The sequence below is a fragment of the Mya arenaria genome, chromosome 14 (genome assembly GCF_026914265.1).
Source record: "Mya arenaria isolate MELC-2E11 chromosome 14, ASM2691426v1".
Taxonomy (NCBI): domain Eukaryota; kingdom Metazoa; phylum Mollusca; class Bivalvia; order Myida; family Myidae; genus Mya; species Mya arenaria.
In genome coordinates, this window is record NC_069135.1 from 44,024,384 (window position 1) to 44,052,299 (window position 27,916).

At 36.3% G+C, this 27,916-nt stretch overlaps 1 protein-coding gene across 1 annotated transcript; it reads left to right on the plus strand.

The window, feature by feature from the left end:
* Positions 1-1,748: 1,748 nt before the first annotated feature.
* Positions 1,749-27,683, plus strand: LOC128216165 (MIP-related peptides-like). The gene is made up of 3 exons (XM_052922744.1): positions 1,749-1,877; positions 25,083-25,168; positions 26,452-27,683. Exons 2-3 carry the CDS (start codon positions 25,093-25,095, stop codon positions 27,681-27,683), a joined length of 1,308 nt encoding a protein of 435 aa, XP_052778704.1. The 5' UTR covers positions 1,749-1,877; positions 25,083-25,092.
* Positions 27,684-27,916: the final 233 nt, after the last annotated feature.

Here is a 27,916-nt window from a genome sequence, read left to right on the forward strand (position 1 = left end):
TATATAATCGAAGTAATGCTCCTTCACATACACAATTCCATTGCAATATATAGAATTAACTTATATTATTGTGTTCATAAAACAATTTTGCCCGTTTTAGAGAGAACCGTAAACACGCGTTTGATTGTGTTTGTTAAACTGCCCATTGACATTTATTTGCATTCGATAAGTTATTATTAGATTAAATAAATTCCAAACTCGTCTGAGATATTCGTTCTGTCGGTGACGACTCCATCTTATGGAAAATATTCTTACCCGACGACAAAATAAATAAAGGTGATGACGCTAAATCCTTATAGAGGGTCCGATATAACATTCTGTATACGGACTGGCATACCCGATAATGCAAGACTTTGAACCTGATAAGCTCTTTAGTGTATATCTCCTTTTTTCGGTATTCCTATTTTATTTAAACGTGTTCATAACTAAGGCGAACATTGCGTTTCTAATAATAGACATATTAGCACCACCCTGCACCGTCATGCAAAATTATGTAAACTCTTAGTCATGCACAACTTGAAAGATGTACAAATACTCGTATAACGATAAATGCCCGCCTTTCGCTAAGTAGTCTAAATGCTACTTTGCAGAATAAGACACACGGTATCTATAGGAACACTAAAAACGCTCAAGAATACTGTGTATTTCATTAAAGGAGAAAAATAGTTATACATTTCGCCAAAAATGCACGATTTCGGCCTAGATTTTTTTCATGGGGGAGTATCTTAAAAATTCCCCCTGTCAACACATTAAACCAAATAAATATCGGTTCTGAGAGAGGGTCGCAAGTCGAAAGGTAACGCCCTCAAGATAGCCCCCTCTAACGTAAAATTTTGGGTCCGTCCCTGATGAATAGATATATTTATTTATAACTGGAAATAAATACAACCGCACCTAACTGTGGTCGCTTTTATCAACAACTCGAATAACATGTAAAACTGTGTTAACCATGTATATTTGTCATTCATGTTGATTGCAAGGAAACTATTCAGTTTACGACAATAAACACTTTATGTCTGTAAGAACTGCGCGTGTACATTGCATTCGAACATGATACACGTTCAAAAACATAGTCTATGTCCTAACCTCCAAGAAAGGCAAGCTATGCACGTGTGTGCAGATGAACAAATGCATATGGCTTGCAAGTATGAGCACGTCATTAGCTAAGCCTTATTTTCGATCGACAGAACAAAAGGACGAGCGTTTATATCCGCATGCCGTATGGTGCTCTTATTTTGCATCCTCGTTATTCAATGTATAACAGAGTTGCGGTGCACTTACATTTCTTATTACGGAAACTAAACGTGACCATGCGTCAAATGACATCCCGTGAAAACGTTCCCTAAATAATCTTAGTATCTACATTCATGACAATTCAGTTAGTTTTATTGACTCATTGTATCTTGTAAACGTCTTGCATTTGCCATTTATGGAAACATTATATAACAAGAAGCAATCAGACAATATAAGAACAAAATTGCTAGTCTAATTTCATGCCCGGTTATGATTTAAATGGAGGACTGTATTATTGTGTCTTGCAATGTGCCGCTATTGGTATATAATATATAATATTATCCGTTATTTGTACGAATGCCACATAAACACACACGCAACTCTTCGTCAAAAACCGTTGGCATCGCTGCCGTGGCCACACCTCCCTAGCGACACTTCTAGCAAATATAAAGGCCAGCTCCTCGCGATCATTGGCAAAAGCGAAACTGTGAAGCAGCGAGCGGGGCTTTTACAACACAACTGATTTATTCTCTTTTCGTGGAACGTTCATACCTTTCCGATGACAAGCAAGAACTGAACAGACGACACTCTGCATCATACTAATTTCCTACTGTCTCTAACAGTAAAAACCTGACTCTCTTAAGGTAAGTTATTGTTTTATATTTAGTTTTACTTTAGAATTTTGAGCATGCTTCATTATCATTTATTCTTAGCATGTGCATGTGAACTTGTACCGTCGTAGCTATATTTTGTTTTAAGGATTTTATTCCGTAACTTGTTAACTCAAAAATGTGCGTTGCATATGAACATTTGCCTTTGAAGAAATTGCCTACATATTCCGAATACGATGTTATTCGATATAGTTTTCTATGTTTTTAATATCTATTTTTAAGGATATGATAAAATTAACAGATGCCATGAATGACAAATAATGCATTGAATATTAAGTATGAAAAAAAACAATTCAACAGTTATTATGAAAATATAAATTAGAACGGCATTTAATCAGCGTTCGTTTATATAACTTAAATTGGAGAAGCTCGCTATTTCTTATGTGAAATGGCGACCTTTATTATTTCTGTAAAACATTCCGATAAGTGATTAAAACATGAATCGGTGGTTAATGTTGGGTTTATGTAATTGCCCTTTAATATTAAGCTTTTCATTCCATTATAAAAGTTATTTTAAGAAGATTTTAATCGGTATGAAATACACAATGTCGTTTGTCAGTTTCATATTCAAATATGCTCAGAGCATATAAGAAAATAATTTTCTTAACAGAAATATATATATATATATTATATTAGTTTAAGCGAAAATTACACTCAATCATACTTTGTTAAATATGGGATGGTAATGTTGGTAAAAACGCTCACGCAGAGTTTCAAAGTGAAGAGTTTGACAAATAGTAGAACTGTAGAACTGTACAAAACAAGAACGAAGGAATCCATCTTTCTAATGAGCATGTATAAAAACAAATTATTATATTGTCTGTAAAATGTGCAAAACGTCTTTGAAATATGCAAAACATTGTGTGACTGTTCATATTTGTTGAACTGCACTGTTATGCCTTGCTCTGGTTATCTTTAAACCCATATATGTATGGATATGGCGTTAAAGTAATTGGTATTTTATATGAATGGAAGAGAAAGCAAAGAAACGTAGTTCGTTAGACTGTTATTTTAATTTGGATAATATCTATAAACAGTTCTGATACTCAACAAGCATAATATCACCGTTATATAAGTGTTCGTATGATCAATTCTCTGCCAATCAGATTACCCGACATATTCCTGTTAAATAATTAAGAAATCCTCTAGAGAAAACAACCGGGTAGTTTGCATTTGCGAAACGGCTAGGAAAGAGATATTCACGCAAACACTAAAAATGCTTATGCCGATTTAAAAGCGGCAAATCAAAGTTTGAGACGTGCTCAAGATTTGCTAAAAGGAGTAACTAAGTGACAAAATACAGTCCTCTCATGAATAATGTATAATCAACAGATTCAAGAAAGCTAAATGAAAGATACTAGACTAATGAACGTTATATTACCTAATGGAACGTATTTATTTTAGGGAAGTTGTCGAGGCAAATAATGCACAAAACATACAATGTTTGTCAAATTGCAACTGGGAACACGTTAAGATGCCCAACAAGTAAATAAAAGACAGCACAATCATGGCGTGCATGTTTTGGAAACTTCTATATGATATATGTGAATGTCTGTAAAATTTGGAGGGAATCAAATTCGTTTGTTGCATTGTTGCATCGACAAAATAATTTTTTGTTAAACTTCATTTGCGGAAGTAATTGTCATGAAAAAATCTAAATATCCTTGACAAATTGACAAATCGCTAAAACAAATGCAATCCTGGTAAGAGTAGTAAATAATAATCTTAATAAATAAATATCCAACAAAACCACACTCGCGCACGATATTTGGATGACAAACGTGTTTATGGGCGTAATCAACGCGAAGTATTTGTAAACAAGTTTAATATAAGGATGCAAATGTAGTAGTTAACATTAAAAGAATATTAAATGATGAAATATCAGTTAAAAAGAACGCTTGTTTTTTTGAAAAATAAAGAGTTTAACTACTGCCATAGCATTGGTTTGTTCCTCGGTGACCTCGGTGGCGGGGTCTAGCCCTTGTTTGGTCGATGTCGGGGTCAGGTCTTGGTTTGTCCGTGGTGGCGAGGTCTAACCTTGGTATGGTCCTCGGTGCGGTGTCAAGCCTTGGTTTGGTCGGTGGCGCGGTCAAGCCTTGGTTTTGTCCTCGGTGGCGGGGTCAAGCCTTGGTTTGGTCGGTCGCGAGTTCTAGCCTTGGTTTGGTCCTCGGTGGCGGGGTCAATCCTTGGTGTGGTCCTCGGTGGCGGGGTCAAGCCTTGGTTTGGTCCACGGTGGCGGGGTCAAGCCTTGGTTTGGTCCTCGGTGGGGCGGGGTCAAGCCTTGGTTTGGTCCACGGTGGCGGGGTGGGGCGGGGTCAAGCCTTGGTTTGGTCCTCGGTGGCGGGGTGGGGCGGGGTCAAGCCTTGGTTTGGTCCTCGGTGGCGGGGTCAATCCTTGGTTTGCTCCTCGGTGGCGGGGTCAAGCCTTGGTTTGGTCCTCGGTGGCGGGGTCAATCCTTGGTTTGGTCCTAGGTGGCGGGGTCTAGCCTTGGTATGGTCCTCGATGGCGGGGTTTGGCCCTGGTTTGGTCCTCGAGGGCGGGATCTTGCCTTGGTTTGGTCTTCAGTGATGGGGGTCAAGCCTTGGTTTGGTCGGTTGCGGGGTAAAGTCTTAGTTTGGTCCTCAGTGGGTGGCGGGTTCTAGCCTCGGTTTGGTCCCCGGTGGCGAAATCTAGCCTTGGTTTGGTCCCCGGTTTGGTCCTCGGTGGCGGGGTCGTGCAGTTCTAATGATTTGAAGATGATCAAGCACACCCGTTTTTATGTGCCGAGATTACTTAAACTTTAACGTGCATTTTTCATGCTATTCTTGTCAAAAGAAAACTATCAAATGACCCTTTTCAACACACATCTCGACTCGTGTGGTGTTTGATTTACAGACTGACAGAAAAAGAAAGCTAAAATGAATGGACAAACATATTTGATAAATACTCTAAGGAGAGTTGTGTAAAATACACCGCTTCTGAAATCAAGATTGTTCGTCGGAAGCTTTTGTTGAGCATCATTGGGGAGTTCTGCTATGATTGATCTAGTTTATATACGTGAAGCTGCAGCAAATAAGACAAAACTGTGAACATCAGCTTGATAAATGCCCAGAAAAAGTATCCGAATGATACAATGGGCAACATACACTTTAATCAAAAATGTCTACAACTACAAACATATGAGTTTATGTATAATGTAGACTGCTTTTAATACCAAATTCAAACATTATGTAGACTATTATCCAAAATCTCTTATTACGTGGACTGTTATATCATATTAAACTATGAGGTCGACTACTTCACCATATTGGTATTACGTAGACTTCTATTCCAAATGCACACACACGTCAACTTGTTTATCACGTGCCGTTTGGATTCTAAATCAACCATACACACAGGGTTACTACAACACTTGTCTTATAAAACTTTGCGTTGACGTCTTTTCGGCCGACTTATTTGTCAATTTTTTTTCGAAAAATAAAAACAATCTTCGTTGTGAGCGACGAGTGTTTGGTGTGATAATTTTGATAAAAAGAATCTTACAGGAGTTGCCATCGAATACAGAATGATATTAAACTCGTTGCAGAAAAGCTGTTTTGCTCGCCATAGGCGCGCTTTATAAATTTAACTAAACTCGTTTCATAATGGTTTGTTTTAATGACAATCAATGATAAATCCGATATATACCAAATATATATATATATATATATATATATATATATATATATATATATATATATATATATATATATATATATATATATATATATATATTACGTTAAATACTTATACAAAATATAATTATACTTTACGTACTGATACGTGGACTAATGGTACAATAAGTTAATATTAAATAAAATGTTATACATATGTTTCTACTTCCTCCGATCAATCATTTATGTTCTCAGAGTATCAACAGCACATTGTTGGTTAGAAAATGTAATCCTGGATTCGGTCTACCGACTCAAATGTGTGTATGTGAGAGAAGGGGAAGGTCTATTGAGACTAAGTCAATCTAGAAAAGTGTACACGATTTTTACGACACATTGTAGCTGTCATATATGGAACCCATGCGCGAACCATTTTGAAAAAAGGCCAAAAGAGAAAAGAAAAAATCATATAACGCATTTTTGTCACTGCCTCTACTTATGTGGGTTGCGACAAGAATAAAACATTCGTGTTCTTTTTGACAGTCCTATATAATTCTTCTTTGCATAACTTTTGCAGTCATACAAAAATTGAAATTTCAATTCCATGGTTAATTGTATTCCCTCCTACAAATAATCTGTTCGAACAAAATAGTTGAAATACAAATATAATTAAATGAAACTGCAGGCATAAACTATTGTTCAAGCCACTGAGACACAGTGGACATAGTGAGAACTGTTATAACTATTTTATGACAATTCCACTGTGTAACAAACTCACATTCTCGATTTTCGTAAAGAGCGAGGTAAATCCATAAAAGGCATTAAGATAATAATTTGGATGGTACACAAGGAAATGTATTATCACCGATGGGAATACTCGTATGTCTTACTTATACATAGATCCTGTCGGGAAGACAAAATCTGCCATTACTTCATTTCTAAAATATATAATATTTTGGCCGGCCTGAATGATTTTGTTGACATTACTTTAAAAATCAAAGGTCCCTATTGTCAAATGTGTATATTAAAGATATATGTATATGATATTACGAACTGTATATTGTTTATTTGTCCCTTTCACATCTCGAACCATAAAATATCGGGATAGCGTTTTGAATTCTTTTGAATCTAAACTCTGGGATAGGTAGATTGGGAAGCACTTCTTGTATGTGTATTGATAAATAAATCACTTTTGTTGGACGTTTAAAGTGTTTAAAGTGACACTCTTATTCAAAATCAATACATACACATGTACAGTCGAACCCCGTTGGCTCGGACTCACTTGGCTCGAATTCCTCGCTGGCTAAGATTGAATGTTAAGGACCGATCTCTTTTTACTGAACATAAGTTTTCCAGCTTGGCTCGAATTTTCCGAGGCTCGAGGAGATCGAGCCATCGAGGTTTGACAAACGTCAGTTTTGAACTTTTGACTGATATATCTTTTACTACTTTCTAAATAATGCATTTATGGAAAATATTAACTTCTCCTAACAAGATTGTAACCGTTTATTTAACAGCTGAAAGCGCAACATTTTTAAATGATTGGTGAATGCTTAAAGATGTACTGTGGTCAACTAAAGTCCCATACGGTAGAAATACCGTGTTGTATGCGCATTTCTTTCAAATTAACTCGGTCTCCTTCATAAGAACCATTGTTTTCGACATTTAATAATCCTTTTTGATAAATTAAAACATCTTTATTAATTTTGGTAATCTTATTTGGGAGAAAGTGTGCATCTTTAAATCATTAAACAGAAAGGATAGTATTTGCATTTTCAATTGTTGCAAATCGCTATTTTCATACAAAAGAATCCTTTGAAAATAAATTTTGTCTTTTAAGTAACTATATTAAATCCTGACCAGTATTCAAATTATTTAACAAGAAAAGACACAATTGAAAACAAAAGTCCTGTAAGAAAACACGCTTGAACATATTGCATGTTTATGGTGCGACCAACCGTAGACCATTGTCAAGTTAATTCAAGGGATCAAATGAGTGGAAATCACCTGCTTAGTAAATGTATTACAATGTTGAATACATACTTTGAATGTTTGGTCAAGTTGTCCGAGAGTATAAACAGTTTATGAAGTATTATATAGCACATGTATTACAAGCAACAACTTAAGGAAACAATTTCGTTTAAGAATTGTGTGTTTCAATAAATTATGAAAAAGAAGACGTACAAACATTCAACATAGAAACTTTACAAAGAGCAGTTCACCTGATATATGTATATGATTAAGATTTGGGGATTATCGAGAAAAGCTTTTGCTATGTATCTTTTGTCAATCCTCCGAGTCGCTTATAAAGTTAACAGATATGTAAACTTACCATTCTAGAATATTTTGGTTGCATACCAGTTATAAGTTTAAGTGTTGTGCGCCCTTCAACACATTTTTGCTTATAAATTTGGCTAACATTTTGTGCTTCCTTCAACACATTCTCGTATAGGTTGTTTGACGTTTTGTGCATCCTTTACAAATACGCTCTGTGTGTAAATGGAAGTCTCCACTGTAGGCAAGACGTGTTGGTTAACGTAGACTCTTGAGAGTATAACGCATGGTTAAGATAAGTAATGGGCAACACAATAATCGACTATTCTCTGTTATGACTAAGTGTGGTAAAAAGTGCTCGTTTTTCCTTCCAAAATATCGTGATTATCGCCAAAAATCCAGATTTCCTCAAGCTTACAAATAAGTTCCATCTCAGAGGTTACGATGTTATTCATAGTTACCACTGCTAGCTCGCAAATACAGACAATATCAATGTAACATTGTAGCGCATGATTGATTGTCTGATACGTTCTCGCGCTGCTTTGTTCATTTATATAATATATCAAATCTTTACGCTCTTTAATTGAGCACACATCTATCAGCAAAGCGCGTCCTTTGTGGCCCTCTAGAAAATTGACAGTTGTCGGGCTGGTAAATAAATAAGCAAATCATTTACGTAGGTGCGGTTGACAGGCAGGATGAGCAATTGCAAACAGAATGCACTAATTGCTGCCCGTCTCGGAGAGTTCAACTTTCACCATTAACATGGACATTCTGGGATAGGCTTACCGCAACATGCTTTTGATTTGTTTAACAAACTTTGATACCATTCTTATTGTATCAACCATAGATCAGAATTGAAATATTTTGAATGACCATCGAAGTCATATACATCCATATAGTCACTTATTTCACACTTTATTTAGTCATAAGACGTATTAAGCAAATGTAGTGAAAGTTTATGTGTAGTTGTATGTAATAATTTTCAATACACACTGAAACTAGCTTGTTTTGTTTATTAATATTGAATGTTTCGACTAACTTTGTGAACAATGAATCCAAACGTCTAAATTACGTTAAATGTAATTCTTCATTGTATCTGATATGTATTGTATGACAAACCAGCTGGTTAGCAAGGATTACTGCTCACAAACACGTTTCTAAATCTGCGGAATAAACCTCAAGTATCAGTTGAAAGCACAAAGATGTTTGGAGTTTCTATGGATTCCTCTCCTAATGAGAGAAAATTGGAAAATGCAAAAGTAGCATAGATTTGGCTTCTATTCGCATTAAATCCGTTTTGACACATATATACGATCATATTTCGATCTCTTTTTTATTGAATTCGAAGGTGCGTATTCACAAACGTTAGATTATAACTTAATGAATAAAAAACGCTCTTCGAAAATCCCATATCTCCAGAATATATCCTTAGATTGTTTCTTGCTAAGGAAATTGCCAAGATATGGACACTTAGATAAGGTTAATAAATGAAGAGGGGTTCTTGACCATTCACTTCAGTACTTTAACAGATAACAGTGGAACCCGTTTGTTAGTTTTGACCGTGTTTTGTTTTTAATCGTCAATTACCTTCTCTCACAGAAGAGTGGATGATATCAAAAGTTAGTGTGCAAGTGTTGTTGTCAATGTATACAACAGTGTTTTTATTTTAGGTGGGGTAATATTTTTCACAATGACAAAGGAACACAGCAGAAAGGCAAATTACTTATTAAAATTGAGCACTCATTTCATTATATACTTTCGATATGATTTGTGATTTTGTCAGATAGTATTTATGCTTGTTTCGCAGGAAATTTTGAACTAATGTTTCCATTATGAGAACATCAACTGAAAACTATTATTTTTTAAAGCATCGGAAAACAAATCAACGGTAGGTTAAAAGAAAGTTGAATTTATTTTAAGGATATTAAATAACATTTTATCTTTTTTTCTATCTATAACATTAGGCTTTAGTCCTTTACAATTCTCGGATATAAAACGAGGTTGTGATGATGATGCCATATACATTGGTGTCAGAAAACGTGGAGGATATTGGTTCATTAAATACATTAGTCATGCTTGCCAGCACAAATCTTATCAAAGTGTTTGGAACCTGTACGATATCCGTTCAACAAAGAAAATGGCTGCTAGTTGTCATCAGATCATACGATGTGAGTTCCTCTTATTCAGTAATGGACCAAACCCGACTGTGATCTAAATAATAAATGTAGTTTATCATATATGGAGAAAGCCTTAATGTGCAAATCAGACGCTATTAAAGCCCCCACATGTACAGCTTCGATTGTCCGTTTAAATTCACATTGTATAAAACTTGTGGGTAGTACACTCAACAAAGAAAAGGCTCCTGCATATGTCTCCATTATGGATGAAATGTTCAATTTAATAGGATTGTAATTATAGAAGCAAACGTTACAATTTTGCCTTGATAGCTACGGAGCTTGCTTACGTAGAGCTTTAAAAAGTATTCAGAATTATGTCGTGCGGTTAAAATTAAGCGTCGAATTTGCGTAATCACGCAATAAAAATCATATTTTAAAATCGACGAGTTACAATACACATGAAAGGAAGCAAATACTTTCAAAATAAACGCGTACTGTATCGACGTGTGTATATCTGTGTTACTCGCGACCAGGGATCTAGAACTATTGGTTGAAAATAGGATCTGGGTCATCGGTTTCGAGCATTCAGAACTCCTCGGCCATTTTTTTTTCAAAAATAACCTCGATGTATGCAGGGACATCAGTTGAAGTAGTTCGTAAAATTTTGAATTATATCATTAATTAAATGTAGTGTTTTAGAGTTGTATTTATTGATCTAAGTTTAAATTGATTGTCATTAAATTGTATTATTGCAAACATAATTAAGAATCCCAAAGATTAAGTCACAAAGTTTAACAGCTAAATAAAATTACTACGCGATCTACTTGCAGCGGACTTAAACGTACCGCTTTTTGAGTATGTTAACCGTCCAAATACATCCGAGGTTGTTTTCGATAAAATGGCCGAGGAGCTCCGAATGCGGTTTCGAGCAGGTTTATTCCCCGGATATTAACAAGGAAAACTTGTTAAAACACGGAGAAAAACCGGGAAAAATAATATTATTAGAGCTGCAATTAGATGCTCATTTGACCTCAGATATCAAACCAAAATGAAATTATAAAATTCGTTTTATCCTATAATCATATGTTTTGTGATTGTAATTCATTTATTTGTATAGTTTCTATGTTTAAAATAGTCTAACATCTGCTCATAGTTGACAGTTTTTAATAAAGATTGTAAGTACATACTTTGACAAAATAATTAGATATGCAATAATCTTTAACAATTACTAAATGCATATTATACACTTTGACAATAAAAATCAAAGCGCTGAAAGCGTTGACAGGCTTTCGGCCTCCTACGTTTTGTACGTATAGTCATGTAATGCCGAATGGAGAGGAAGTGTGTGAAGAATTCTCAGTTTGTCTCAGTAATTTCAGCCAAGATGAGCATGTTGCATATACATATTAATTAACCACTGACATAAATGTGTCCATTTTGTCCTCGAGTGACACAGGTTGAGGGCAATACCAAGATGCATGTGTGTTGTAAGCTAATGTATACTCGCATTCGGGCCTTGCCGGCGAGTGCTCCGATAAGACGTTTCTTCATTTTAGGTTTTGTGAGCATAGTGGACAGACATAATTTAACCCTGGTCAGAGCTACCCTGGTTCTTTAACGTGCAATGATGTATAGCCCTGTCACACGGGACCCCCATTTAACGTCCCTCCCGGAGACGATTAGTATTTTTAGTGGTGTGGCGGGGAATCGAACCTGCGACCCATGGACCGACAGTCAAGTGTGTTACCACTGTCCGCCAGTCAAGATACATCAATACATAAGGAAATAAATAATATGTGGGTGATTCGGTTCAGAGGAATTTTGTGCGAGGATCCTTTCATTGTAAACACAGACCATAACATAAACTTTATCAACATGTCCAATGTTTTTGTTTATATTTGATTTAGCGGACATACCCTGAGTATTTGAAGTGACTGATATATGCTTTTGAATTAATTGAGTATCAGCATAAATAATCTAAAAGTATTTGCGACGGAATTCATGAGCAAGCATTTACCTTCTTTAGATTGTTATGTTAATTTGTTTAAATCAGTTCATGAATATACAGAAAACTTAGCAAGCCGTAAGCCTTTCAACGCTTTAAGCTCTTTAATAAAAATAACATAGACGTTAAATTCTACTGTTTAAACATATACAGCGCCATGCCAAAAGAAAGTGAACTTTTCAATGGCTGCTTTGTACGTGTATTATAACGGCGCACTATTTCAATCGATTATCGCTCCACTTCATGTTATGTTTCATAGATTATATCCAAAAATCCAGGGAAATCATCCTAGAAACAATAATTATTTTCAAATTAAGGTCAACCTCTGTTGTATGTTTACATTTTAATTGTACATGTTGTTATCATGGGTATGAACTGAAAACAAATGACTGAGTGCCAATAGCAGCTATTTTTTATTATGAAAAGTTAGTAGAAGGAGTAAATCTACTATTTCGATGTTGTTTTTTAGAAAACAAACATCAAGACAGGAGGCTAGATAAGGCACCAATATTAAACGTATTGTCCATTTGTAACTTAGTTTTGGGCCTTTTGGCATTTAACATTGTTAAATATATTCAAACACTTGAACGGTATTTTTGGCAAAATATATTCAGGCATAAATAATTAATAATGAATGTCAAATTGGAACTATGTGGATGTTCCAAGAGTATAAATGTACCTGCCGTTAGTCACGAGAATCAAACATCCAGAAATAAAATGTGCTATTGTGGCCAGTAGAGTCCCAAGAATTTAACCGATTCAAAGTAGTTGGGTACTTGTGAAAAACAAACTGAAATGTTAGCATAACGACATAAGTACCACCGCAGACTAAAAAGTATGTGAGTATTGTGATTTTTATTCCAACAATGGGAATGGGTGCAGGAAGACAAAATCAATGTTGGTATAAATTTAAAAAAAAGTAACGTGTGTGTTGCCGAGGGCCAAGAGCGCTAGTGCCTACATTGGGCGAGGAAACAGACATATCTATATATTTATTTTAAAGCGTCTGGTTGCATTCTGTTGATGTAAATGTCACTTATATCGCCGTGATCCCAAACCCCTATGTATTTTAGGTTACAATTATTAGATTATCGAAAATCGGTCTGTTCTGAAAATGAGAATAATAATTGTGTTTTTCCCAGTTGTATTGATAAATTAATTTTATCTATATTAAATGTAATTATATTTGTTGAAATAGTGCAGTTACTTTGCATGTTTTACAGGTTTAATCCGAAAGACTTAGTATAAAAATAACTCAATGTCGCAGCTATCTGGGCATGTGGGCCCATATTGATTGAAAGCCGAAGGTCTTTAACTATGCCAGGATTACACCAGAGCAAAGCTTTAATGCAAATAAATAAACATCTTATTAGAAAAACATACGCCTGAATGGCAGTACATGTTTATGTCATATAATGAATAGATACTTTGTTGTTGTATAGCAGGCAATTCATTGTGTCAGAGTGTGCATGTTCACAACAATGACCTTAAAGAGTGTCAGAGTGTACATGTTCACAACCATGACCTAAAAGAGTGTCAGAGTGTGCATGTTCACAACCATGACCTTAAAGAGTGTCAGAGTGTGCATGTTCACAACCATGACATTAAAGTTCACAACCACGATTTTAAAGAGTGTCAGAGTGTACATGTTCACAACCATGACCTTAAAGAGTGTCAGAGTGTACATGTTCACAACCATGACCTTAAAGAGTGTCAGAGTGTGCATGTTCACAACCATGACCTTAAAGAGTGTCAGAGTGTACATGTTCACAACCATGACCTTAAAGAGTGTCAGAGTGTACATGTTCACAACCATGACCTTAAAGAGTGTCAGAGTGTACATGTTCACAACCATGACCTTAAAGTTCACAACCACGATCTTAAAGAGTGTCAGAGTGTACATGTTCACAACCACGATCTTTAAGAGTGTCAGAGTGTACATGTTCACGACCTTTAAGAGTGTCAGAGTGTACATGTTCACAACCAAGATCTTAAAGAGTGTCAGAGTGTACATGTTCACAACCAAGATCTTTTAAAGTTTGTTACTTTCATCGAGCCCCTGTTTTGCTTGTGTTGCTTAAGGAAGACCAATTTGAATCATTCACACAAATGATGTCAGACACATGGCAAGCAAATGTAATCAACGTTACGCTACAGCGTCTTTGAAAAAAATCGATCAATTGTTAAATATTTATTAATTCCTTAATTACTCCGACAGCCAATTCTGTTGGGATTAAAATTAGATACTCTTTCCTGTGTACTTATCTAATTTTACATCTAAGAAAGGAACACTGGTTCTAGTTTTTTTTTAATCTTCTAAGATATAACATGTCTGAATAATTTCAGATTTGATTCTGTTAGCCGCGGGATTGCGTCAAAATGTTAACCTTCAGGACTATTAAAATAAATGTAAACCTTGTAAGGGCAAGTCACAGGAAACTTATAGTCTGGTGGTTAGTCACAAAAAGTAGTTTGTCTTGTGGGCTTAGTATACATTAAGTATTTAAAGGGATCTTTATCGTTCTAAAAAGTGATGTTAGAGTGCTTAGTCTAATAATGGTATGAAAGCTACGGGGACAAAAATGCGTCGATCTTTTTTCATCAAAAATATTGGAAAATGTTTATCAGAAACGTATAGTCACAATGCAAGTTAAATATCATTGATCTGAATATGTGTTTCTGGGGAAAAACGATTCTTAATACTGTGAAAGCCATGATAATTTGTTCGTCTAGGACTTTCAAACTTATTTATACTCAAATCCTGCCTCCATAACTGCATGGTAAACATCTAGAAGGTAACTTAGAACAACAACACAATTCATGTCTGCCTAGCGGAATAAAATACGTCACTGTAGCTACTAGCTAGGGATATATGATCCTTTCTAACGAATGTAAGACCAAATAGCTTTGAATGAAGAATTGCAGTTATCATTGTATTTCAATTTCACAGAATAAATGGCGTTGAAATATTTGAATAACCTGGTTTGAAATAAAATGAATTTATAAATATCGCTGTATCTTATATTGATTCGCATGATGTCCTAAACATGTGTATGATTACGTCTAGGTCATCGCTTAAATAAAGCAAATTACAAGAACATTATCCATTTCAAAATTGCTGGTTATATTGACCACTTATCCATCAAATTGTTTTGCTTTTATAGCCAAAAATGCCACAACTACAGGAAATTCGCGTGTTATGATTCAAAATCGGTTGTTCACTACTGGTAAACGTAGGAGGAAACGTTCAAACAACGAGAAACGCATACGCTCAGAGTGAGCACGGATATTCAAAGTCAATCCCGGCACCAATTATATTATTTTCCTCCATTAACCATTGACTGCGAGATTGCGGCACGGTCGCTTTTATCTTTACAAACTATGTATCATTCCAGGCGGACAGCTACAACAATCTCGGCATTGTGTACAGTCTGAACAATTACCCTAATCTAAAGAGATAAACTGACGTATCACCCTGCCCTTTTGTACGGGACAACTTCTTTTAGAATTATTGACGTATTTCCGTACATAGTGCACTTAACTTTTACTAGTTCGGGTGGTGCAGTAGTGGGTTATAAGTATTTGTTGTATTATCAAGAGCCAGTTACGCAGTTCTTGATATTGTTATTCATTCCGAAAAACGTTCACATATTTCTGCTCAATTAAACAAAACGAGTGTTGGTTTGGCTGAACTAATCCACTCTGTTTACATACTGTATACATTGTGTGTGTATGTACTTTGTATGCTGTATAATTACTAAATACAACTAAATATATTTGACAAGCATACTGATTAATGACAAATACCTGAAATGATAGTCAGGATTTCATTGCGGTTCGTATTCAAATTTGCATAATTCATTTTTGTCCAATATCTTTGTGTTGTTGTTTTTTATAGTTAAAGTGTTGGCAGCTGGACAATTGTACGTGTCTTTTACGTAAAGCTATGCTGCGAGCACTGACTATTTGAAAGGTAGTCTAATCAGATGAAGAAAGCAGAGACATTATTCAAAAAATGACAGTTTCGTAGTACAATTAAGATTTGAATATGTGCATCTCTGATGAATCTGTCCAACGGACAAGACACCTCACCAACAGCACTAGTACAGTATATATCGACACCTCACCAACAGCACTAGTACAGTATATATCGACACCTCACCAACAGCATTAGTACAGTATAATATATCGACACCTCACCAACAGCACTAGTACAGTATATATCGACACCTCACCAACAGCACTAGTACAGTATATATCGACACCTCACCAACAGCACTAGTACAGTATATATCGACACCTCACCAACAGCACTAGTACCTTATATATCGACACCTCACCAACAGCACTAGTACCTTATATATCGACACCTCACCAACAGCACTAGTACAGTATATATCGACACCTCACCAACAGCACTAGTACAGTATATATCGACACCTCACCAACAGCACTAGTACAGTATATATCGACACCTCACCAACAGCACTAGTACAATATATATCGACACCTCAACAACAGCACTAGTACAATACATATCGACACCTCACCAACAGCACTAGTACAATATATATCGACACCTCACCAACAGCACTAGTACAATATATATCGACACCTCATCCACTTCTATTTGTTCTCTGAAGTAAAAAAAAAGAGAAACTTTGTTGGATTTTGTATCTAGCGTAAAGTCTGCTGTAGAAGGGATCGGTCAAAGGTCATATAAATAAGGAATGGATTGAGATATTAATGTACGTAATGTGTTAAACGATTAACAACATACCAAAGTAAATGATTGAATCACTGCTGGAGACCCACGCAAGCATAACCCACCTAAACATACGTTAACATCTAGTTGTGGCAATACAAATACTTATTTAGATCATGAAACGTCGTACAACATTATTGCAGAAAGCTGATTTAGAAACTAATCCCTGAGCTCCACGGCTATTAAATGTATGCTTTACCTCTATTTTTGAACAAACATAGACAAATTTAACTCTACCACAACCTCTGGATTAAAACAAAACAAAGTTTTCCGCCATATTTAAAATAACATAAAATGTATAATTTGCCAGCAGCATAAGAAGAGAGCAAACGATCCATCATAAAATATTAAAAGGCTTTTAACCAATCAAGCACATCGCTCTTCTGGCCCTTGTATTGTGACATTTGGCTTTAGGAAGGTAGTTGAACACGCGAGATCGCAATTGCGTTTGATTTAAGAAATAAACAATAGGAATAAATAGGAAACCACTCCTTATTACACTTTCACTTCTGTACGATGTTCTTAAAGCTCAGATTGATGCATTAGTTGTATGTAGACAAAACTGCTGCAAAATCCTTGGAGAGATCTAACAATTGATGAAAAAGTATGCTTGCTTTGAAATGTATCACCCCCTAAACGGAATAGTTGTTTATGGACATACATGGGTATTTATAAATTTATATAGTTTAATGTGTATATCCCTTTCTTACGTATGCCACTACACTATGTGTATGTTTTCAATAACATTGTGTAAGGTTTACTCAGTCAAATATTGCTCCAATCGATGCAAAAAAGCCGCTTGGTCACCCTCTTTTGCAAAACTTCAGTTCATGAACGATTATAATCGATATATTTGCACGCCACCAGAAAAAAACAGACTTCAGTTTTTTTTCAATATCTTTTTTTAATCAAGACAATGATATTCCCGATTTGAAAGAACAAAAACCGGATGTCAGTTTTTCCTCCCACATAATATATTTAAACTTGATAAAACATTTCAATGAACTTATATATATATATCCAGAAGTTAATCTATTTATTTTAAATATATGTATATATATATATTCTTCTTCAGTCGAAGTTTGACGTTAGAGTTATCATTTTGTCTTCTTGACAAAGGATATAAAACATGACATCAAACAAAAGATTCTTGTTAATAAATCATGAATTAACCATTAGTATGGCTTTTCTTTTGGGCTGGATTTCCGTTTATGGCGACAACAAAAATCCGATAATTATTCCATTATTTGTCTTTGTCTAAGCATTAAGAGGAACCAAACATATATTATCTATCCATTAGCAAATGGACTTTAAAAGATCCTCGCTAGATGAAGTTTGAAACGAATCACACGAATGGAATTAATATGCGCGTATGGAAGTGATACGCCGCTGTTTAACCAGTGTGAAATACGAGAAACACGGGTTGTGAGAAATGCGATATGGTTGGAAAAGCATTAAAACCATCACCATACATGAATGAAAGGTTATAGACAATATGAGCACACAAGTTATTTACGACGGTTAATAAAAAAATATATGTACGCTCTCCATGGACCGTTTATATTAGAATTATGTATGTATATATATTATATGTTAATGTCGAAAATAAATCGTCATTACCTCTTCGTTTCAAGTGCAAACGATAATCATTGCGATATATTGTCTTAGCCGGATGCAGCTTAATTTTAAAATAAGTGAGGTAGAGCAGGATGGAGAAATATAATGACGTCACGTGACGAGGTCTCATGAAAAGAAAAACTCTGTATTCACTTTTAAAATAAAAATAGATGTTGTTTTCACTAATCTGCTTCAAGCGTTTGATACATATTTAAGTTGTTTTACTATTTCCTTGTAATAATCCTTTAAATAGTATTTTGATGTTTTATGTCCCGTTTGTAGTTTGATGTATGATTTTCCGTTTGTAGTTTGGTGTTTCATTTTTTTCCGTTTGTATGTTGATCCTTTTGACAATAAACCAGAAGTAAGTAAGTTTTGGGAACTCGGTCGGAGGTCGGCAATCGGTCGTACCTGCAGTGTGGGGGGTCGGCAATCGGTCGTACCTGCAGTGTGGGAGGTCGGCAATCGGTCGTACCTGCAATGTCGGAGATCGGCAATCGGTTGTACCTGCAGTGTCGGAGGTCGGCAATCGGTCGTACCTGCAGTGTGGGAGGTCGGCAATCGGTCGTACCTGCAGTGTCGGAGGTCGGCAATCGGTCGTACCTGCAGTGTCGGAGGTCGGCAATCGGTCGTACCTGCAGTGTGGGAGGTCGGCAATCGGTCGTACCTGCAGTGTGGGAGGTCGGCAATCGGTCGTACCTGCAGTGTGGGAGGTCGGCAATCGGTCGTACCTGCAGTGTGGGAGGTCGGCAATCGGTCGTTCCTGCAGTGTCGGAGGTCGGCAATCGGTCGTACCTGCAGTGTCGGAGGTCGGCAATCGGTCGTACCTGCAGTGTCGGAGGTCGGCAATCGGTCGTTCCTGCAGTGTCGGAGGTCGGCAATCGGTCGTTCCTGCAGTGTCGGAGGTCGGCAATCGGTCGTTCCTGCAGTGTCGGAGGTCGGCAATCGGTCGTACCTGCAGTGTGGGAGGTCGGCAATCGGTCGTACCCGCAGTGTGGGAGGTCGGCAATCGGTCGTACCCGCAGTTGGGAGGGCGGCAATCGGTCGTACCTGCAGTGTGGGAGGTCGGCAATCGATCGTACCCGCAGTGTGACCGAGTCTTAATGTTACCCACCCACAATTAGTAATCAGCAAGCAAATACCTGTTACATGAAACCACACATATCAACAAGCATCAATATCCCAACAAACAGGTTAATGGATAGAGCTTTCAGAGAACCAGTTTATTTTTAATGTGACACTCCTATTCAAAATCAATACATACACATGTAAAGTGTGAGTATACCACGTGATAAATTGCGTCATAAACGCTACGGCGGAAGGCAACATTTTGCTTCAAATTAAGACTTTAAACAAAGATAACTTCACTATTTCTTCACCAGTTTAAATGAAATAAAGCGCAGTTTACTCCGCGTGCGAAGCTACGCCTTTGCTCTTTTACTAGAGTTTGATTGAGAGTTTAGTTTTTTAAAACACTTCGACCAATCTTTTCAAAATACGGCCGTCTGACTGATCACTGTCAAAACGTTATTTTGGAAACAGGTTTGTCAAGTGTTTAATGAAACTAATCACCTTATCTCCCTCATGCGACATAGACTGACCCTTGTTTCATTTCAAATGGTGTAATAAAAGAAAAGTTATCTTTGATTTAAGCCTTCATTTGAAAGCTGCACTCTCACAGATTTACCATTTTTACAACATTTTTATTTTTTGTCTTGGAAAGAGCATTTTTTTTGCGTAAATATCTGCAAACCAATGATATAAGATTGCTGACAAAAGATCAGATCGCAGATGTTCATATTTCCGTTCAAAAATTAATGTTTTATGGCTTAAACCGTTTTCTAACGGTTTAAGAAAAATGCATAAAACATCAATTTTCGAACTTAAATATAAAAATCTGCGATCTGCTTTTTTGTCAGCAGTCTTAAATAACAGGTTTTCATGCATTTTCGCAAAAATTGGCTCGTTCCAAGACAAAAAAATAAAAAAGTCGTCAAAACGCTCAATCTGTGAGAGTGCAGCTTTAAGCAAAATGTTGCCCTCCGACGTAGCAAATATGACGTAATTTATCACGTGGTATATGCACACTGATGTATAACTAATGTTAACTGAAAAACCTTTAACTACTTACTAAGTAACGCATTCATGGAAAATATTAATTACTGAAAACAAGATTCTAACCGTGTATTTAATAGCCGAAAACGCAAAAGTATTAAATGCTTGGTGAATGTAAAAGATTTACTGCGATCTCATAAGGTAGAAATACCGTGTTTTCTGCACCTTTCATTCATATTAAACTCGGTACCCTTCATAAAAACCATTGTTTTCGACATTTATTCATCCGTTTTGGTATATTTAAACAATTGTGGTAAATCTTATTTGGGAGTTAGTGTACATCTTTAAGGTTATAGGGTTAGGATTATTGTTTAAAAAAAATCACAGTTCTGCTTCTTAAGCACTTAATCGGAGGTTTAAGTCACGTATCCGACGTCAATGACGTCATACAAACAGTACTCTTACAATATTTAATTCTGAAAATAACATTGCTTTGATAGAAAGTATGGACATAAAATTAATGCATTGATTTTCGATCATGTTTTATCAATATCTTCTCGTCACGTTGTAAAGACCACTCCCCGCTGCAGTATCTGCTGGACACCACAAGATGGGAAATGGATGGAGCGAAATTCGATACGCTGAATTAGTCCGATTGCAGGATGCCATAGTTGTCATTATAATCTTATAAAAAGAGACGAACACCCTGGTGCGAATTCCTTCTCTAAAATTATAGCCTGTTCACTATGTATTCCCTAAATACGATATTTAAACATAATAAATGTTAGTTAACAAAATTGTATTAGGAATGATTAATCAAAATACAATAGAAAAGTGTGGTATTTTAACAAACAATAGCATTTAGGTGTTAATGTAGAACAAAGCACAAACCAACGCATAAAAACCAACAGGTTGTCGCGTCTTCGCTAATAGCAGATGTAGAGTAATTAACATTGTTTGCCTGTCTGACAAATACCACAGGAAGTTATGACAGAGAGCTGTATCCGCACGCACCCATTACTGTCCCTCATTTAGGTGCCACCCCTTGATTCTGACAAACTCACTGACATCAATTATAAGTTGTAGCTTCACGGGTTTCTTTCCCCGTGCTAGGCACGTATTGTACGGGATTGCTTTAATTCTTTTCGACGCTTTACGCATCTGTATGGCACGAAGTTGTTGTGTTCAATTTTACAGAATGTTGCCTAACTGGTCATGTCTGAAGACATTTTCTGAAACGCGTCATTTATTCTCCTGAACGCCATAATTGGAACCCGCGTCTGTGATAATAAGACATATACCATAATTCAAAATTATGTTGAAGTAAGAAAGATAGGATTTATAAAAAAGCAATCCTTGCCGGTTTGTTGCTTTTCATATGAGTTTGTTTTTAGCAATTTATAAGTATTCCTTTTTCTTATTTAACTTCGAAACTATGTGATTATTCTGACTGTGATTGAACATAAACAATTATCTTTCAAAACCTTCTTAGAATGTTTAGTACCATGGTGACAACATGATATGTCATACACTATCATTAAAGTGTTATACATTTTGTACAAAGATTGATTGGATGGTTAGCAAAAATGTCGATTTGAAACCTACTCCAAATATTATCTTCTTTTAAGTCTTGTTTTTAATATTCTGTAAGAACAACACATTTTATTTTCTGTTCCGGCTTAATAGTTCTTAATTATTTAGAACGTGTATATTTACACGTTTATTTGTAATGTAGAAAAGGAAACAGCAAAATGCGTATCAAGATCCAGATATATACTCAATTACGAGACATGTTTGCAACAAGAATTCTTGACAGAACTAAATATCTTACTAGACCTCCGTCCGAATGGAAAGTATTAGATTTCCGGAGAATAAACGGGTTAGTTTACTGAAAAAGCCTAGCAAAATCGCCAATTTATAATGTGTTATATCTTGAATAAGTATATTAGCCCTTCGTTGTAAATCGGAGAAAAGTTGCCATGTAAACGAACCACTCGAATTCCTGATTAGTCCTATTGAAGAAGAGTTTTGGGGGGAAAACATAACATTCGGCAAATTGATCAGTAAACTGTTTTGTCGACACTGGCTAACAAATACTTCTATGGTACTTTAGACGATTGGTAAACAATGGGAAATTGCTTATCATAATCTAATTTCTAAACTCGCAATTTTAAGTAATAGGAATACTGTAAGATATGTAAACTGTACGATAGGAATACTGTAAGAAAGGAATACTGTACGATAATACTGTGAGATCGGAATACCGTACGGTAGGAATACTGTAAGATAGGAATACTGTACGATAATACTGTGAGATCGAAATACCGTACGGTAGGAATACTGTAAGATAGGAATACTGTATGATAGGAATACTCTAAGAAATGAATACTATAAGATAGGAATAATGTAAGATAAGAATACTGTAAGATCGGAATACTGTAAGATAAGAATACTGTAAGATCGGATTGGTTTGGTAGGAATACTGTACGGTAGGAATACTGTTCGGTAGGAATACTGTACGACAGGAATACTGTACGGTAGGAATACTGTAAGATCGGAATACTGTACGGTAGAAATACTGTAAGATCGGAATACTGCTCGGTAGGAATACTGTACGGTAGGAATCCTGTGAGATAGGATTACTGTACTGTAGGAATACTGTACGGTAGGAATACTGCAAGATAGGAGTACTGTAGGGTAGGAATACTGTATGATAGGAATACTGTACGATAGGAATACTGTAAGATAGAAATACTGTAAGATAGGAGTACTGTACGGTAGGAATACTGTATGATAGGAATACTGTACGGTAGGAATAATGTAAGATAGGAATACTGTAAGATAGGAGTACTGTACGGTAGGAATACTGTATGCTAGGGGTACGGTAGGAATACTGTAAGATAGGAATACTGTAAGATAGGAGTACTGTACGGTAGGAATACTGTGAGATAGGAATACTGTATGGTAGGAATACTGTGAGATAGGAGTACTGTAGGGTAGGAATACTGTGAGATAGGAATACTGTGAGATAGGAGTACTGTACGGTAGGAATACTGTATGATATGAATACTGTGAGATAGGAGTACTGTACGGTAGGAATACTGTAAGATAGGAATACTGTAAGATATGAGTACTGTACGGTAGGAATACTGTATGATAGGAATACTGTACGGTAGGAATGCTGTACGGTAGGAATACTGTAAGTTAGGAATACTGTAAGATAGGAGTACTGTACGGTAGGAATACTGTAAGATAGGAATACTGTACGGTAGGAATACTGTACGGTAGGACTACTGTGAGATAGGAGTACTGTACGGTAGGAATAATGTACGGTAGGAATCCTGTGAGATAGCAATACTGTACGGTAGGAATACTGTGAGATAGGAGTACTGTACGGTAGGAATACTGTGAGATAGGAATACTGTATGGTAGGAATACTGTGAGATAGGAATACTGTACGACAGGAATACTGTGAGATAGGAGTACTGTACGGTAGGAATACTGTGAGATATGAATACTGTATGGTAGGAATACTGTTAGATAGGAGTACTGTACGGTAGGAATACTGTGAGATAGGAATACTGTGAGATAGGAGTACTGTACGGTAGGAATACTGTGAGATAGGAATTCTGTATGGTAGGAATACTGTGAGATAGGAGTACTGTACGGTAGGAATACTGTGAGATAGGAATTCTGTATGGTAGGAATACTGTGAGATAGGAATTACTGTACGGTATGAATACTGTGAGACAGGAATACTGTATGGTAGGAATACTGTGAGATAGGATTACTGTACGGTAGGAATACTGTGAGATAGGAATGCTGTACGGTAGGAATACTGTGAGATAGGAATACTGTACGGTAGGAATACTGTGAGATAGGAATACTGTATGATCGGTGTTGTTTGAGCTGAACCGAAACAGCATATTCATGGTGTAGTCATTCATTTTATGTCACGTTCGATAATAAAATATGACATTATGGTTATTACTTAAACCGTTATCAGGAAGCGTTTACAATTGGTAGTCTAACCGACACTGCAGTTATTCTTCCCTGGTTATATAGCTGTGTTAGTATACAAAAATGTGTGTAAGAACCCCAAATAAATGCATGTTGTCCTATAATTAATTCAAGTGTTCGGGTGCCCACGGTCGACCTTGGCGTAACCGTCTCCAATATCGCCATAAGAGTTGTATTTCCTAATCAGAAACAAACTGGAGTTCGTTAAGCTTGAAGTACTTGGTGTTATGACGACATTGCTGCACTCCTATTTGAAAAAGGACACACCCATTGTCGAAAATCCACCGTTCCTTTATACGGACATTAAAGGCCGATAATATGTCTCTCCTTAATTCGACCAAGAAAGAGTTTTTATTGTTTTGGATTAAAACATTTCAAGCAAAAAGGGGAAATATATATGTAATGATTCATTTGTATTATTCATGACGAGTGTAATAAAACGTACTGGTGAGACTAATCAGACGATTGCTTGGGCTTTTGTCTTGTGTTAACATGTGTTTTCACATTATTAACTATCCCTGTATTATATGCATACAGCATACATGTGCATGTGCTTATTTTTTTACAAATGCCTCTATTTGAGACATACACATTTTGGTGTTAGTGTTATGTAATCACCAATGTATGAATATGTAAACTGGTTTTGGTGATACATTTTTATCATATTTAAACACCATTCATTTCTGTTTTCAGTTACCAAGAGATGGCCCTATCGCATACATCATTCTTGGCTGTGTCCTTACTGTTGGTGGTCTCCATACAGCAAACATTACAGACGGGTAAATACTTCTATTGCTTTCACTAAATTGCTTCTTCTGTTGTCCTTTCTGTTCATACGATACTTTGATTAAACATTGCCAGATGACTTTATTTTTTTCAAAGAATTGAAATGTCCGCATGAAAAATAACCTAGCCCCAGAATTTTATATCAGAAGCGCGGCACTATTTTCTCACTGATTGCAGCCTTCAAAGATAGTCTTCTTTTTATATATAAATGTTCCTTTTCTATGACTATTCTCAACAATATCAAACTCCGAAAGCGCGAAGAATTGGGTCTTCCTTAAATGGAATCAAAGTTTAAACATACAGTTACCTTGTGTTTTTTCACCACTGTTAATAGTCGAATACAAGCATTTTAAAATTCCTCATTTATGTTTGCTTGAATATGTTTTAAAGTCAAATTTAAAGTTTGTCGTAGAAAATTCAATATCGTGCATAAATATAGTCATCTTGCGCAATGTACTCTGCGAACAACACGCGCAAACACACACACACACGCACACACGCACGCGCGCACGCACACGCAAATGCCGCAAATGCGTCATTTTTTCAACCAACTGCAGTGCTATTTAATCACAAGGTACCCTTAAAATTCCTAGGAATGCAGATTATTTGAATTTAAGCTAAATATGATATTGAAACCAATGTTTAAAGGCCAGGTTTCCGCAGTAAGTGTGCCTTTCTGGAGTGTTACCTACTTGCCCTTTTATCTTGGCGATTCAACGTTCATATAATGTTAAAAGTCTAAATTTCTTCTATATGAACGGCAAAACACCATCTCCTTGAAAACCTCGAGCTGATACATTTTAATTTGTTTAACCTTCAAGTGAACTCAACCATAAGTTTCATTTTTTTTGAAACACAAAACTTTAGATGAGTCCTAAGGAAATTATTTCATTAATCTTTATCTGTGTAGAGTAAAAGGGTGTTAGCTGCACTCCGCCGTCTGACTAGTAAATTATAGAAAAGTCACAGCTTATGTAACCATAAAGAACGCATGGCAACTGACTTACTTTAAACAACCGATGCGGCAGTTATCGACACACCGCGAGGACATGTTTTGTACATTCCAATACACATACAGATTCATATTTTACTTTTATTGCATTATTATCACTTAGCTCAATTTTAAAAAAAAAAATGTTATTTTTACCTAAACTAAGCTAGCTGTAGCTATTTTGTTTTTGGTCAGCACAAGTTTTTTTTTATTTAGCTATAAAAAATGCAAAAAGACGAAAATATACATGCGCACTATGTATTATTTCTTCTTTTATGCTGACAGGCACTGACGATGCAAAAGCTCAGGCGGCGACAAAAAGCAGCAGCGGCGACAGCAGCAAAGCCGACAGCGACGCCAACGACTTAAGCGCCAGCAGTGACGTTATACGGCTAGTACGGAGATATGTGCCCAGATTTGTTGGCAAAAGAGAACAAGAACCACTTGAGATACTAAACGAAACACCTGACTCTAAAATAAATTTTGACGATGACGACGGAGAACTTGACATGAGCGTTACGGAATATTTTAATCGTTTAGACGATTCCGAAAAGGGGGAATTCCTTAAAGATGTACGCGATGCGTTTGATAATGCTTTCATTGATGATTTGTATGACGCTGAAGGTGTGAGTGACAATGTAGATTCCGAGGAAGGTGATACTAATTCTGTTGAAACTCAGGAAGACGCCGAAGGTTTGCCAAATTCTATTGACAAACGATTTAGAACTTATTACGGTGGCCGGCAGTATAATCCTATGTTTGTAGGGAAAAGATATCGTCCAATGTTTGTTGGGAAAAGATACAGACCAATGTTTGTTGGGAAGCGATACCGACCTATGTTTGTTGGAAAACGGTACCGACCTATGTTTGTTGGCAAGCGATATCGCCCGATGTTTGTTGGTAAGAGGTATCAACCTATGTTCGTTGGAAAGCGATACACTCCACAATTCGTCGGGAAACGATACACGCCAAGATTTGTTGGTAAACGCGATACATCAGAGGCTGCCGAGAAATCAGCGATGGAAAAACGATCAGTGTTGTTGACCAATGTTGATGAAGAGCTTAAAAACGAAGATGCTTCTTCAAGGAAAAAACGATCAGTAGAAGACTTAGATGAAGAAATGCAGAGACGTGCTTGGGGTCGGTACGTTCCTTGGAAGACTGCACCGCTTGCCTCCGCTCCTGTAACAAAGCGGTTTGTTGCTCCTGAATTTATTGGCAGACGCGATTCCCTCTCTTCTATTCTCTCAGCACTGGATGCATTGGACCTTGCACGAAATCCTTTAAGATCTACATCAAAGAGATTTGAAGCCCCTATGTTTATCGGAAAGCGTGTACCTAGACCGATGTTTGTAGGAAAAAGAAACCAGTATACTTCGGAAATGAGTGTAGACAGCAGATTTCCTTTAGAGTATTCAGGACTTGACTCAATTGGCAGTGCGTCTGACGGATATGCATACCAGCCCCAGGTCTTGGACGATTATAACAGTCCTCAGTACACAATATCACATTACTAGCCAACTGATTATGGCTTATAGTACAAGTGGTTTGTTAATCTAGGCAATGTGCACGTGAATGACACCGATTGTTGAGCCGATGACTTGTATAAAGTATAATTTAAATATGAACATTTTACAAATTTATATTTAAATATCAATGAAATATCTTTGAAAAATAAAGACCTCACTTTTCATTGCCTATCTCTTTTAAAAGCATGTACTTGTATTTAGCAGACAAAATACTAAAACTG